Source organism: Condylura cristata, unplaced genomic scaffold, assembly GCF_000260355.1.
Source record: "Condylura cristata isolate star-nosed mole 26May11 unplaced genomic scaffold, ConCri1.0 scaffold00012, whole genome shotgun sequence".
NCBI classification, from domain to species: Eukaryota; Metazoa; Chordata; class Mammalia; order Eulipotyphla; family Talpidae; genus Condylura; species Condylura cristata.
In genome coordinates, this window is record NW_004567113.1 from 52,011,035 (window position 1) to 52,026,971 (window position 15,937).

A 15,937-nucleotide genomic window follows, 5' to 3' on the forward strand; every position below is an offset into this window, starting at 1 on the left:
GGACAACAAGTGAGATTGCTTTGCTAAGGGGGATGAAATAGCCCACAGCCCCGGGGAAGCTCCGGTGGTCTTGAAATGCTTGCAGAGGGCACGCAGGGGCCCAGGGGCGGGAGAAATCGCCCTTCCCAGCTGACCAGCCCGCTCCTGGGCCCAGCGTCTAGGCCAGGCTGTCCAGGTAAGGCTCAGAACACGTGCCAGTAGGGAGAAGAGGCGCGCTGGGCAGCTGCCTGCAGAGGGCCGGGGGCAGAGCAGCCTCCTCTGTGTGACCGGCCAGGTCCCGGCAGGGGGGAGCCAACCCGCCAAAGCTGGGGGCGGCCGTGGGGGACTGTGGGAGTCGAAGGCTCAAACTGCCAGGTTGCAGGTGCAGAAGAGCGCAGCTGTCCCATCTGCTGTGTCTGTCAGACAGAGGGACGGTGGTCCCGGGACCGGGCCGAGAGCCTGCTGGCCTGGGCATTCGCAAACATAGCCTCTGTTCCCCAGTGGCCCCTTCGCTGTTCAGTGACCTGGGACAGGCCTCCGGCCTCTGCATTTGTTGGCAAAATGTGGACCCCACGCCCAGCTCCTCTATTCTCAGCATTGCCCTGAGAGTCCTCCGGTGCGGCCGGCGTGCACAAGGCCATGCTGTAGAACAGGGGCTCCCGTCCTGTAGCCCGCCAGTTCTCCAGTGGGGAGCCGGGGGCAAGCGAAAACTTGTGCACTATTTCGCCTTGACGCTTGGTGCTTCTGCTAGTGCTGCTTTAATGTGTCTCTAAAAGCTGTGTAACCACTGCCCTGTGTCTGGGGCGCCCTCCCTCCCAGCACCTGATCTCACACCCGTGGGAGGTTTTTATTATAGGACTTCATTCGGAAAACGTGACTTGGGTTATAGAGTTGGTGAAATGCCCTTGTCATGTTACTTTCTACCCCTGAAACCAGAATTGCAGAAGTAGCACCAGTAGCCGTTGGGTAACCACCAAGCCAGAGTTGGTGAATGCTACAGAGCTTTTGAAATTATTAGGGAGTCTCCACGGCGGGGCGATGCTGCCCCGTTTCTGTGCATCTGTGCCGTCCCCCAGCCACGCCACCAGGAAGGCGAGCCCTCAGCCTCCGTCTGCCACCTTGCGCTCTGGGCCTCGCGCAGGCCTGGACTCTGGTGACAGCTGGTGCCAAGCCCCCCCTGCAGCGCAGCACACGCTGCCGTCGCCGGGGAAGACCCCCACATGCGGCCCAGCTAGCTCAGCCTTTTGCTTTTTTAAATTGAAAAGTGCGATGTCCGCTGTTGCCCTGAGCATGCCGCTGTGCCCGCGCGGCCCGGCGGCTCCTCGGCCACGTGGCCGCACGAGAAGGACTCCCGCTCTCGGGGGCTCCCGTCCTCTCCCGGGCTAGGCAAGCTCCGGCTCGCCTCCGCGCCGTCATCGTCCTCGGCCCCGGCCGCTTCGGGTGTTCGGCTCGGCTTTGTCGCGCTGAGGCGCTCCTGTCTGGCCCGCGTGTCCCTCAGTGGGCCTGGCTTCAGGCCGGCCCTTCTGCGCCTGCGGGGGCCCGGGGACAGGGTGAACCCAGAGAAGGCTGTCTTGTGGTGCGGGAGCCCGGCGGGCCAGCGTGGGCCGCTGGGAGCTGGGCTCTGCCCACGGAGTCTTCCTTCCTCGGGTGGGACGTGTGCAGCTCTCCTCGGCCCCACGGCCGTGTAAACCTGTTGACGTGTTGGCAGGAAATGAGTAGCGTAACTGGAGAGCAGCGACCCAGAGACTCGGCGGAGGCAGGTGTGACGGCTGACAGGACCTGGTGTGGCCTCTGCAAGCCGCTGGGCCCTCACCTGCGCCAGAAAGAAGGGGAGGGACAGAGGAGGCAGCCTGGAGAGGCAGAGGCCGCAGAGGGTGAGACAGAGAAGTTAGCAGATGGCCTCAGGCCTCCAGAGGCTGGGGGCACAGGCCGAGGCTGGGGGCACAGGCCGAGGCTGGGGGCACAGGCCGAGGCTGGGGGAGGCTGGGGGCACAGGCCCAGCGTAGAACTGGTGGGGAGGAAGCATGGCCCTGAGCTTGGGTGTGGAGCTGCCGCCCTGGCCATGCCCTGGCCCAGTCTGGGAAGGGGAGAGGGAAGGTGGATGGGCCTCGTGGCGAGGACAGGGAAGTCAGCCGCAGGTTGGTGGCTTCCCTGGAGGCCAGACCCAGCAGAGGGTCTCTAGGTGTGGATGGTTGCGTTAGTGACTCTGGCTCACGTGCTATTAGCAGGGGGTGGAGAGAACACTGACCGGGGTTGGGGGAGGCAGCAGGCAGGAATGGGGGGACTCCAGTTCAGGCGCCGTGCAGGGTTGCGGTGAGTGGTCTTCAGGCTGGTGAGCCAGAGTTCACTGGCGCAGGCAAAAATCTAAGAGCAGATTCTTCTGCTTTCCGTATGTCCTGTCGCTTCTCAGTTTTCTCATGAAGAAAATGATACAATAGGTAGAGCTAGTCAGAACACCCTTTTCTTTCTAACTGGAGACGGGACTGAATACGATGTGGGATGCTCAGTAGTTTGGGCTGTTCTTGGGCAGCTCAAAGGGGCTCTTTTCCGCGTCAGACAGAAGCTCTGCTGCGGGCTGCCGGCAGCCCACGCCGTCACTAGAGTTCCCAGGCAGAAGCTTTGCTCTCTGTGCCCTGGGTCAGACCACGAGCGTGCAGTCTGCCGTCCACTGACACCTGCACTCGACCTGCAGCTCCGCGTGGGCTGAGCCTTCCCGGCATTTGATGGGGGGAAGTTGCCGTCCTCCTGTGTCCATTTCCGGCGGGTCTCATAGTATTGCTGCCTCCACGAGCGGGTGAACCTGGCATGACAGAGTGTGTGTGTGATTTTTTGGCACGCTGTCACCTGGAGATATAAGTGAGCCACTAGACCTGAAGCTGGGAAGGTCGCCGGTGGTGACAGGTGGGGGGTGCCGGGGTGCGGGCTCCGGGGACCAGAGTTACGTGGCGGGAGCAGGTTGGCCTTGGCAGCCGCAGTCCCCACCAGGTGTGCAGGGGCCCAGCACAGAGGCTGTGGCCTCCTCTGGCCTGGGCAGCCCAGATGACTGGGGATGGACAGACCGGGGGGGGGGGGGGGACAAACGGTCAGGTCGGGGGAAGGGGCTTTTCCAGAACTGGCTGACTTCCGCCTTGTGTAGCTCACGATCGTCCTCCCGGTGAGCCAACCCCCAGAAAACCCTCGTGCAGGGTCCCCGCTGCTGAAGGACGCCGTCGACAGAACCCGTGTCGCCCACCCAGGGCGGTGTGGGACCAACGCAAAGCGCTGACCTGGCTCCCTCCCCGCCGGTGTGGAGAGTGCCCATTCACGTCTTCTTGGTGCTTGCTCTCACCCCCCCATCTCTCCACCTCCGGCTCCCAGGTCACCTTGTAGGCGGGACGGGCTCGCAGTTCCTGTGTCACCGCGTAAGGGGCCTGGCCCAGCCCGAGTCCCCCGTGTGCCCCGCTCCGCACGATCTCGGCTGAGACCTGGGCGCACGGTTTCAGAGCCCTGTGGTTTTCTCCCCACGTCAGCGACGTGTGACCTGTGACCCCAGCCGGCCCTGCGTTCCTGATAAACACTGTTGTTTCTGTTTTGTGTCCTTCTCTTTCCTGTAGAGCTCTCGCTGCTGAGGTTCCTTAGCGCTGAACTAACGCGAGGATACTTCCTCGAGCACAATGAGGCCAAGTACACAGAGAGAAGAGAGAGAGTGTACACTTGTATGCGAATCCCCAGGGAATTGGAAAAGGTACTATTTTTTTCTTATTTCCAGACATCAGTTTGAAAGTAATGTCAGCGTGTTCACTGTTACCCTCTCCCCCACCCCCAAGGTGCGCACAGCTTGAGTTGAGTTTTGCCGGACATAATGTGATCATCGGTAATGACGTATACTGGGAAATGGGAACCCCGCATACAGGGAGAGCACTTTACAAACTCTTCAGTGTCCACGCCACTGATTCTCGATGTTGCTTCTCACTAACACACCGGTTCCCTTTGCGTCCCAGCCGTGTGGCTGTTCCTGAGGAATGGATCTCCGCCTCTGCGCTTCCCTGGGTCTCTCCGGGCGCCCCCCACCCCCACCCCCGCAGTCGACATGAGAAGTTAGTGACTTAATTTTAGTCCTTTTTAACGTTTCCATTGCCGGAAAGCCGTCATATTGTGAACAAAAACCGCCGTCTCTTCAAAGACAGAGGGGATCCCGTCAGCTGCGTGGCAGAAGGCAGCCAGCCCGCAGCACCGGCCCCGCGGCCGCCCGCCGGCTCAGGCCCTGGCCGGCAGACGGGCCGGAAGGCTCGTTTCTCCGTGGCGTTACTTGGGCTGTGAGTCTGAGCAAGTCCACATTTCTCGTCAGAAGGAAGGAGTGGGCATAACTCGCCCTCAGCCATATTGGGGCAGGCTGTGCTTTGTAGCAGATAAAGCCTAGGTACTCGGCCCCCTTTCTCAGAGCGCGCCGAGCCGGCCTGCCCCCCGGGACCCTGGCCTGGTCAGGCCTGGCTCAGTGCGCGCTGCTCCTCTTCTTTTGAAATACTTGTTTATCTTGTGGAACTCGAGTCAGCTCTTTATTAGCTAGGCTGAAATCCCGCGCGCACCTTCATCCAGAAGCTGAACGCGGCTCATGCTGTTAACGTGAGCAGCACATTAGCATGGCCCGTGGGGAAGTGCCCGCAGGTGCGGGGGCTCGAGCGTGGGTGGTGCGCTCAGACTGGCTCCAGTATGGAGCTTTTTTATTGTTTTTGTTTATTTTTAAGAGCAGGAGGACGCCAGGGGAGGTGCCAGGTGCCGGCCTCAGGAGAGCGGCCTCTGTGCGTGTGGCTGGGTGACAGCAGGGGCGGCGGTTAGCCTGGCTCCTCACAGCTGTGGCGATTCCCTGACCCTGTCTCTCACAGGAGGGGCTTTGGGCGCTAGGTCCTTTGAGGAAATTTGCGTTAGCCTCTTAGAACGACACTTCAGAGGCTTGTCGTTCAGCATACACAAAGGATGGCCTGTTCTGCCTGGAGAACCGTGTCTTCTTCATGTCCAAGTCAAAGTGAACTCTAGAGGCGTGGAGCCCTCTGTCCGGCAGGACGGCCCAGGGACAGCCAGCCGAGGCCCGGGTCTCAGATGCGCCGGCGCTCTGCTGTGTGAGCTGGCAGCTGGTCACGTTAGCGCTGTTAGTTTTTGGTCATTTCCTTTCTGTTTGCATTTTCTATTCTAGCATGCAGCACTTTGCCCGTTTTCTTTTTCTTTTTTAAAAATAAATGCTATGATATTTTTATGTAACCTTTTCAGGAAGAGAAACTTAGTAATTAAAGAGCAGTTTGCTTCTACAGAGGTTGCAAATACTATAAAACACGAAATGAATGTTTGTATTTAAAGGGAAAAGAAAGGTCACCTCAATATCTCTTACAGAATAACCTTTTAGTACTGTATAAAAAAAAAAAAAAAGCCAGAATTGGAATTGGAATGCCTCTGCTTCCTGTCCCCAGCTTTCACCCCGCGGCACCTTTGCGCTGTGTCGGCAGCAGGTGCTGGGCAGGGGGCCCCCGAGACGTGAGTCTTGCTCCGAACTGGGCCTTCTGACCCTGCAGCCCCGTCCTCCGGCTCTCCCTCTTCCCACCACCGACCACAGCCAGAAAGGGCCCCCGGGGTCCTGCTTTCTTCCCTGTGCCGCCAGCCTGGCTGCCTTCTGCATGAACACCCTGAGGAGTTAGCTGGTGGCCGTAGAGATCAGCGCCTCACACCTGGGTATTTCTGGCAGCCCTCCGAGCCTGACCGGGCGCAGAGCCCTGAGCTAGCACAGAGGCCTCGCTGGAGGGCCCCTTCCAGGTGCGCAGCGAGGCCAGGGAGGAGCCGGCAGGTGAGCGTGCGCTCTGCCCCACGTGGCTTCTCCTCCTCTCCGCCAGGTACCTCCCACCTCAGCTTCTGTCTCTGTGTTGATAATAAAGCAAGTATCATTTATCACGTAAAGGTTAGGCGCTAGACTTTGGCCTGGGCGCTTTCACAGAGAGTCAGCCTGGCTCCTCGGCGCTGCAGGCGAGTGTGGGCAGCTCCACCTCCCCTCGGCCCCACCGGCCCGGAGGCCACGACGACGGGCGCCTGCCCGCGGCCCGTGCAGGGCAGCGCACAGTGTGCACCAGGGACAGGTGTCCTTCAGAGTCCGCGGCTTATTGGTGCACAACTCGGGGACTGGTGAACAGCTGCTGACCTAGACTTTCCTGACATGTTTAAATGCTACTTCAGGGCAGTACGAGTTACCGTCCACATACACGCTAGTTTTCTCCGTCTTTGAGGACTTTCTCTGCTCCTGGCACTTCCACGGTGTGGAAGCACAGCGACCCGCATCACACTCGGCTGTCAGCCGAGCTGGGCACATGAAACACATTAAATAAATACAGGTGACAGAGCGATGTCGTTAAGCCAGTATGCGCAAGGAGCTGCTACGGTGTCAGCGGAGGAGACGCTTCCTACAGGCGGCGCGGCGAGGGCGTGGCTGGCGGCGGGACGGGAGGCCGGGGTGTGCTGCGCCCCTTCGGGTGTCTGGCCCGGGTGCTGGGGCCTGCCGGGTGCGCTCAGCTCAGTGCAAGGGGGGACACGCTGCCGGACGGAGGGGCTGGCCCAGGTCCCGAGGGCTGCCGCGCCCAGGCTGAGACCGGGGCTGGGAGGAAGCCACGCAGGGGGTGCTGTTGGCGTCAGCAGCAGGGGCCGACCGGGTGGCCCGCAGGTCTGGCGTCTTCATTTGTGTGGTCTGGACATGGCTAGGGAAGGAGCGCTCCACGCCCAGCAGTTGGGGGGCCAGGTGGGTGCTGGCGTCTGCCCTCTCCCCCAGGTTGGCTTCTGGCCTTTGTGTTTGATGCCGCTAACGGAAGGATGACAGCTGCACCCAGGCAAGCACCTGCATCACGATCAAAAGACGAGGGCGGGCAGGGCCCCTGCCCAGCAGTGCCCTCATCAGAAGCAGCTGTCGCGGCCGTGCCCAGCAGGCTCCCTTCTGCCGCTGTCTGCTGGCCAGGCGGGTCGCACAGCCGTGCCCAGCAAGGGAGCTTCCCCCGCTCGGGGAGACACTCGAGTGGTGGTGGAGCGAGCCGCCCCCACAGCTCAGATCAGCACAGCGGAGTCCGCTGTGGATCAGAAGTGAGAAGCAGGGTCGCGGGGTCTTTCCGGCGCGTAGTCTTTGTACCCATCACAGCTTCAAGCTTCAGGCGACTTGCGGGTCTCCTGCACTCTGTCCTTGCGGTGAATACGTGTCGGATGTGAGTCATGGTGGTCATGAAGCCTTTGATCAGAATTCTCTCTCACTCCAGCTGCCTGTTGAAAACGTGGAACTGCAGTGAAAATGTGCTTGTGTTGTACTGTGTGAAATGTGCTTGTGGGCAGCCCTTCGTTATTGTCATACCTTATGCAGTTATTTAAGTCGTTTTTTTTTTAATTGAATTCAACTGCTTGCTCATAAGTGGAGCTACTGAGTTCAGTTGTCTTAAGAATCTCACCAGTGGCTGGCAGCTTTAGGTCTGTCATGTTGACGCGTGGTGTAAGCATTGCTGAGGTGTGGAAGGTGGTGTTTCTAGGGCTCTTTGAAGGGGAGAAAGACCACTGTCTCGGGGGAAATATTTAGGGTGAGGATTCAGCCTCGCCTTCTCGGCTCAGGTCTGCAAGTGACAGCCAGTGGCCAGGTCGAGACATGGCCTCCCTAGAAGGCTGGACCAGGTTATCTAGAGAGAGCCGACAGCGTGTGACCCTGTGAATGAGTTTGCCTACAGCGAGAGAGGCTTGGGGCGAACAGAAAGGTCCACAGAAAGTTTATTTTACATATCTTGTGGGTGAGGAGGTAACATTTAGAAATAATTCAGCGTTCCTTCCAGAATAATGCACTTCATCAGAATGTCATGTAAAGCTTCTTGTTGGTTCTCAGGGTGGGGTAAGGGTTAAGAAAAGAGGGCCAGACTCTGTTGCTGACCTTTGTTTCATCAAACCAGCCCTGGGGTCTCACCATGGGCAGCAGGCGGTCACGCGGGCCCACGACACGGCCCATTCCCTGGCCTCTCGCTCCCATTCTCATTTCATGAGAACATGCTTGGGGGCTCAGCCCTCAAGTTCTCCCACAATGTAGCTCCTGTCTGTGACACCCTGACTCAGAAGTCACACTGGGCAGCCGCGAGCAAGCAGGAAACGGGGAGAGCTGCTGGTTCCAGCGCCTAGCCGCCCGCTCGGCTGGCCCCCTCGCTCCCACACCCTCTCTGCGCCATCCTCGCTCAGACACCAGCCCCCGGGCCGCGTGGAGCACGCCGGCAGCACACTGGCGTGATGGGGAGCGACGCCGGGGCCGAGGGCCTCGGGGCCCAGTGTGAGCTCTGCTCCCGTGGGCATTAGGACCCGCCTGTCCAGGGCAGCTGGCCAGAGACCCAGGCCTGTGGCCCGCTCGCTGGCGGATTTCAAAGCTCCTGCCCTGGTGCCGGAGTGCTGTCCCTTGGAGAGGCGACCTGCCCGCATGTGGACTTTGGGGAGCAGCCGTAGCCTCTCTCTGCTCTCGCCCGTCAGGCTTAGTGTCCCCCCGTCTTCTCTGCTCGCGCTCAGCCTACTCTGTGCTGCTGGTCACACCCCAAAACACAGATTTGAACCTTACGGGCGTCTGACAGCGGCCCTGCAGCGGCTGCCCCCCGGCCTCCCCGCGACCTCTGCTCCCCCACGCCACTCACAGGCGCGGTGGCCCTGGGGAGGCCGCCGGCCTCGGGCACCAGTCCCACCACCCAGCCGCGCTTCCCGCCCCACGTGTGCCTTCAGCACCCCAAGTTGCGGTGTCTGTCTGAGGGGCTGTTGTGAGGGTTGGTTATACAGGCATCAGGTGCTGTCAGTATAACAACCCCAACTTGGAAAAGAAAGAGAAGCAACACAGTCTCCAGAGCTACCATGTTCCTGGTCTTCCTCACATGAAAATCTTTCCCCAAGTGACTGATGTGAGATGTGTCTGTCTCGGTAAATCATGCAGGTTATGATTATGACCCAGCCTTTATCAGGCGTCCGATCTCCTCAGTGCACCGGTGACGGGTGTCACCTGGCCTGTCTGAGGATGGCCAGGCTCCCGGGGAGGCATCTGTCCCTCTCTTCTAGGAGGCAGGCCTCCTGGGCACATTTGAGTCCACGTGAATAAAATATGACTATTACAGGAACGAATGAGAGTCTGTCGTAATTGCTTTCAAAATCAGTTTGTAAACTTTCTTAGTAATAACAACTCACCTGCTAACAGCTGATCTCTGCAGGTAGGTTTATTGGGACCTTCCAGGACTCTGGAGAACGTAGTGGTGACTGAGGACAGCGTCTGACCCTCCACTGTGATGATGTTACTCGCCACACAGCCTGCCCTGCCCTGCCCTGGAGTCCGCCTGCCCTGGGCTGCCCTGGAGTCCGCCTGCCCTGCCCTGCCCTGCCGTCCGCCTGCCCTGGCCTGGAGTCCGCCTGCCCTGCCCTGCCCTGCAGTCCGCCTGCCCTGGCCTGCCCTGGAGTCTGCCCGCCCTGGGGTGGCAGGACCTGCTGCCCACCTTGTCCCCTCTGCAGGGAGCTTTGCTGATCCGCTCCTGTCTCCACCGCGTCTGCTCCCTCCTCTCACTGCACGCTTAGTCACTCCACAGACCTGCTCTCCTCACCCGTGCCTGGGGCATGTCTTTCAACCAGGACTTGGCCTGTGTGCCACTTGCGAGCCGTGAATTCCCCAGGAAAGGTCCCTTTCCTGTCCCCACCAGTGTCGAATTGGGCGTGACGGCCTACATGCTTACCAGAGCAGACCCGAGCTTCAGAGCAGCGACCCGGGAAGGAAGAGGAAGCCCTCCCTGCCCTTGACGGGGCTCCCAGTGGGCACAGCAGTCTGGCCGCCTTCCCCTAGGGGGCGCCCTGGCTCTGCGGGCCCGGGGTGCCCCGTGGCCGAGTCACCGGCCAGCCCAGCGCATGCGAGCTTGCCTCTTAGCCACAGAGGCTGTTACGACTGCGAAATTTCAAATGGCATTAAAAGGAAGGCAGGCTAGTTTTGTTAAAAAAGGGAAACTGATATTTAAAAGGTAGAAACCTTGTTCCACTCTCCAGGAAGAGGCTGGTGTTCTGTTATTTTGAGACTAGTATTTTTCAAGTAATTGAGAGACACAGTAGCAGGCTGGGTGCATAGGTGAGAGCCGGTCACAGCACCCTCACGGGCCGTGACGTTCAGATGCCCCATGGGGTCCCCGAGTCGCTGCCACTGCAGTTGTCTTTTGAAGTTCAGATGGTAGAAACTGCTACCAAACAGTGCTTTTGCTGTTTTAATCTAGATTGCCAAATCCAGTGGCCAGGTTGAAGGTAGATAGTGAGTGACCGGTGTCAATACTCAGAATGACGCTTCTTGGCTCTACACGCCGACTGAAGCCCCCTACTGCCCCCGGGACCTGGGCCAGCTGCTCGTCTGGGGCTGAGTGGGGGTGCGGGCTCTGCTGCTCCCCCTTCAGAGGGCAGGGGAGGGCGGCCTGGGTGTCTGCACAGCACACACCCCACCTCGCCAGGGCCGGAGCCCACTACCCCGAGGAGCTCTCGCCCCGAGGACCGTCGGCCAGCAGAGAGACGCGGCCATCTGCCCTCGGTTTCTATCTCTGACGTTTCTTATATTATAAAGCATTCAGGAGCCCCCTCAGCAGGAGACTTTTGAGATAATTGTTTTTTTAATAATATAGTCCCTTTATTTTTACATCATTTTTGTGCCTTTTTCCATCTCAGCTGCAATCCCCGTGGGCTTCCCATCACCAGATCACCCGTGTGCCATCACCATAGTCCAGTGCATTTCCCTCCCCCCACTATTTTTGACCCCATTTCCCACTCCACCCCCATACAATGTCTCTGGTCTATAGCTGAGATAATTGTGTAAGTGTTTAAAAGCTCTGCTCTGACAGTAGATTTTGAATTGGCGGTCTGCCACTCGGCATCCTGCGTGGCCCATGGCTGCCACCACCTCCCCTCTCCCCCCCCCCGCCCCCCAGTGTGCAGGGCGCTGCGTCCTCTCCTGGCCGGCCAAGCACGATGCAGTGAAGCCAGCATTGTGGTAAGGGAGACGTGGACAGCAGCAACTTGTATTGCATGGGGTAAAGGTTACTTCGTGACACTTCTGTGGGTTTTGGGTGTGGATGTGAGCATGAATCGCAAGGCAAAGTGTGCTGGGGGCGGCGGCGATCAGAGATGGAATCTTCCCTGGACTCCAAGCTGCTGCGCAGGACTGGCCTTAATGGCAAACAGTTGCCCTGTCACAGTCTCTGCCCCACTGGGGCTGTACAAGAAAGACGTGATTAAAAGAACGATGGGGATCAAACCAAAGGATGTGTCTACCCCGGAAAGTTTTCTCTTTTATTTGAATTAGGGCAAGTCACTTAAGCTCTGGGAAGTCACCCGCAGATCTGCGGCAGCATTTGTCTGCTGGAAGAGGGTGCTGCTGGTCGGGAGGCCCAGGCGGCTGCTGTCCCGTGGGTCCTCCCCATACTTTGGTTTCTGATTTTGCTGCTGTCAAAGAGATGACGCCACCCGGGGGGCCCTGCCCCAGGAAGGCAGCGTCACCCAGCGCCGAAGGAGCCTCAGGGCGAGGAGAGGAGCAGGCAAGGGAGGAGCGTGAGCGGGACACAGGGTGGAGCCGGCAGGGGAGCGCGGGGCTTCGCGGTGACTTCAGGAAGCCTCTGCCTGTCATGTCTGACGAAAGAAATTCTGTCTTGGGAATTTCAAGGGGCGCCGACAGGGTGTGTCACTTTCAGGGAGCTCTTCGGAGATGCCGGGCGGCTTGAGTGCCTCATGGGTATCGTGCTCAGTAAAAGCACGTAGGAACTGCCTAGCTTCCAAAGCTGCCGTCCGGACTCACGGAAGGCATGGCCGTGCGCGTCACTCTCGTTAAGGATGTGACCTCAAGGCTTTGACTTCTTAGCATATTTCCAGAGCCAGCAGTAATCTAAACGGGTGAACTTTTTTATGCCGTTTGTGAGTTGATTCACTGACTACCAGTTAGTTCTGCGTGTGTTGGCGGGGCAGGTCCGTAAGGCAGGTGAGCAGACCCGAAGTTGCCTGGGCGGTGAGGCCTGCTCTCTGCCCAGCCCGCACGGGGCGCCCTCCGCGGCGGCGAGCAGGGGGACACTCGCTCCCTCCCAGAGCTGCCGGGCGCCTTAGGTCACCAGCACGACCAGCTCCCAGCCTGCTGGTCTGCCCCCCATCCTGGGTGAGGATCACCTCCTTCGCTTGTTAGGAAATTGTCTTTCTCATTTTCATCTGTGAAGAAGTTGAGAGATGGTGTCACATCACAGTGCTCCCCCCCATTTCTGAGCCCTGAAGGTGTTCTGTGTGGCGTGTTCTCACAGACGTGAGCACTTTCTCCCCTCGCGGCTAAGGTCCTTTCCGCCACCAGACCGAGATCTGTCGCGGCAGCCACTGCTGGCCCTGTCGCCGGGCAATGTCTGGGCCCTCCAGCTGGTGTCAGGCACAGAAGCTCCTTCTCAAGCCGCCCGGGGGGCGGGGATGCACACGCCCAGGGCCCCACCCGCCCTCTGTGAAGTTAGTCCTAAACTTTTAATGTGTAAGATGTATATTACCCAAAAAAGGGTGGTGCGGCCCGTACATACAGAGAGGGGCGCTCCACACTGCTGCCAGGTCCCGTTACGCCTGATGCCTTCCGCGGACAAGTTCAGGTCCAGATGAAATTGTGTTAGAACGAGTAACCACTTCGCATGCTTTTCCCGTAAGCCGTATTTAAGTCAGTCTGCCCTTTTTGCCCATCCACGAAGCGTTCCGATGACTAGGTAACACACTGCTGCGAAGGAAGCTAGTCAAAACGTTTGACCCGGACAGTGTCCTGTCACATCGGTCACGTGCGTGCACGTCCCGGGCAGCACATCTGGCCTCCTGGTACTGTCCAGGGCAGCTCGGCCTGAGTGACTGGCTTCCGTCTGTGGCCGGCCAGAGCGGCTGGGAGAAGTACCGACCTGACCTCCGAAAAAGGACTTCCAGTAAATGATGGCATCGTCCCCGAGAAGAGCTACCGACGCTATCCCCACAGAAATGAACTTCCCACCTTCCTCGACCGTTTGAAACTTCCACCTACAGTTACAGACCCAATATTCATTTTGCATTTTGCTTTGTTTTCTTCTCTCCTGTTAACATCCAGCTCATGATTTTTGGCATCTTTCTGTGCCTGGACGCATTTCTGTACGTGTTCACGCTGCTCCCCCTCAGAGTCTTCCTGGCCCTGTTCAGGCTCCTCACACTGCCCTGCTACGGCTTCAGGTAAGTTCAAGGGCACGGGCCTCCCTGGCATTTAGGCTGCATTTACCACTCAGCATTGTCGGGCTAAGTAATCGCGTGGGTAGAGTTTGCAGAACAGGTGTAACTCAGTTTCATTCACACCAGGCCCTTAATGCCTAAATTAGCCCACTTGTCTTTCTAATGTTAATATGTCCATTTCCCTGAAGGTTGAGTGTTTCTCAGAATTTTGCATAAGCCAAATGGCGTAAAATAAAGGTGCAGTTACCATTAACTTTTTTTTTTGGAAAAATTTTTGCATATTCCCAGACCTCAAAAATTACCTAACAAATCATAGCAAATAATGTGCAAAATCTCAAGTAACCTTAACATGGTGGGAATGGGAACGAGGTGGAGAAAACACACCCTCTTGCCGGAGGGAACTGCCTCGAGAACCGCTCAAAACAGGCATGGCACTACTCTCACTTTTTGTCGGTCAAGTGAAACTCCTCTTGGAATTTCTTTACAGTTAACAAAAACAGGCACTAAACTAATGTTAGTTTTTGTAAAAAGTGGTGTGGTGGGAGACAGGCTTTCACGAAGCAGATGTTGGTATGAAAAGTTGATGGAATGCTCATGTTTTTTATACCCTGCCCAAATGGCTTGGAACCAGCGCTCTGCTCTGGTCAGCCAAATAACGTGATGACTGCAGGAGAGGCGTGGGAAAGGCAAGAACAGGGTCAGAGCCCGCGCCGCTGCCATGCTCACCGTCCCGTGCCTCTATTTCGCCAGTACCTGACTTCCCGCATTGTAAAGCGCAAGTGGTGGTGTCAGGAGCTCCTCAGTGCCCTCGCTGCGGGGCTCCTCCGTCACAGGTGGCCTGGCCCCCCAGTGGCGTTGACACTGACAGCACCCCCTTTGACTTGAGGGGCAGCAATCTCCTGACCGCCGCAGGACACGGAAGCCAATACAAGTTCCCTTCCCTTCCTTCTCCGCCAATACTGGGGACTTCGTGGTAGATGGGAAACGATACGCTTACCTGGATTTTCACGGTTTATTGGCCTCGAGGTCCAAGTTGGCATGGTCCTGCTTTTTCTCGGCCCAGTGTCAGCCTATCTCTGCTCAGTGTGGCAACGTCTGCTGGTGACTGTGTGGTCGTTGCTGCCCGAGTCACCTTTCTGACCTTTATTTCTGTCTAAAAACATTTCATTCCCAGAAAGTTTTAAATGCTGAAATGGATGGTATGTAGTCACACTTATTTAACTAAAAGTCGGACTGTCCCATAGCACGTAAAATACACCAAGTAATGTTTGTCAGTAGCTTAACCATGGAAACTGAATTAGAAACTTACGATGGTGAATACACAGGACTATATGTTGATTTTTTTAAAGCTCTGAGGAGTCTTTTTAGAGTCGTAAATGGGTATACAATTCCTATTGGGCGAGCACCAAATAGCCCTCAGTTCCCTCAAAAGCAAGCCTTAATTGGTTTTCATAAGGAAGACATTCTTCTTGTGAAAGTTGGAAGAGTATATTGATTGTGGTGATCATATGGTAAAAGGTCTGAAGTGAGACACTACGGAGGTTGCTTGGCGTGAGGCCGCCACCGGCGCTGAAGTCCCACCGCTGCGAGTGACACTGCCTCGGTCGCGTGGCCCCTCAGGCCGTGTGCTCGTTTTACGACTCCGTGCCAATCCAGTGGGTGATTCTTTCAGGCATTTAATCCTCTGCTTTAAAATACCTGTGCATCCTTTATCCTTTGGGAGAGCCTCTGAGAAGTCTTGATTCTTACTAGCAAACCTCTTCCAGGACACCCTGCACCTTCCAGGGTCATGGATGTGACACAGCCTGTGCCGGTGCTTCTCTGTCCCACTGGCAGCTCCATAACATCACAGTTACTTCAGACAGGGACTGGCCTACCTGCGCCGAGGGCTGGTGGTGGCCGGTCCGCCCCAGTCAGCAGCGCGAGGCACCGTCGTGTTCTCGCCACCCTTCCGCGGGGCTTTCCCAGACACCTGTTCTGTCTGGCACCGAGAAGTGAAGCACCTTCCTTCCTCCTCGGGGGGAACCCCCATATGTCAGCAGCCAGTCAGCGCCTGGTGAGGGCCTCCTGAGGCTTGAGTTAGCCCATCTTGCTGTTCAGACGCCCAGGGCCTTGTCACGTGGGGAAGCAGGGCATGGAGGAGTGGCGGACAGCTCTTGTGTTCTGAGTTCAGACAGGGCAGCAGGCCTGTTCCCGCCGCCACCCCCCAAATTAACCTCTAGTGGGTCCTTATTTTTCAAGCTTTATACTGTAAAGTGACACCAGAGGGCAGTCTCTAACTGCTCGTGAGATGCCTTAGGTTTCCTGTGCCGCGCTTGCTGGTTCTGCAACGTGATTCAGATGGGAAATCGCGCCACGCCGTAACTCATTACCAGGATGAAATGCAGTTGGAATTCTCTGTCAGAACTTCAGTACTCTTACATACTCTGTGTGAGTGGAGGCCTGGTCATTTAGATATATATATAGCACAGGACAGCACTGTCTCAGTCCTTAAGTGTGCGTGCTCAGCATTGACGAAATTCGGGCTGCTGTATGTGTGCATACGTGTATTATATGTATATACAGAGAGCGCACACGTGCAGTCTGGAAAAGTGTTTTTTGAGCATCATTTTTTTTTTTTTAAAGATTTATTTATTTGTGCAGACAGAACTGGGGTACAGGCCAGAGGCTCAGGGGCGGTGAGAGGCTTCACCAGAGACAGAGTGGGGAACAGAACAGGCAGATCTACGAAGTACACTGC

The 15,937-nt window shown here is 57.4% G+C and overlaps 1 protein-coding gene across 1 annotated transcript in view; it reads left to right on the top strand.

Moving 5' to 3' along the window:
- The first annotated feature begins 3,576 nt into the window (after positions 1-3,576).
- Positions 3,577-15,937, top strand: part of TAPT1 (transmembrane anterior posterior transformation 1) — a 33,950-nt gene continuing 21,589 nt past the window's right edge. The window contains exons 1-2 of the mRNA XM_012724037.1: positions 3,577-3,703; positions 13,082-13,200. Of these exons, the coding sequence (XP_012579491.1) occupies positions 3,677-3,703; positions 13,082-13,200 (146 nt within the window). The 5' untranslated portion in view covers positions 3,577-3,676. The remainder of the gene's footprint in view (positions 3,704-13,081; positions 13,201-15,937) is intronic.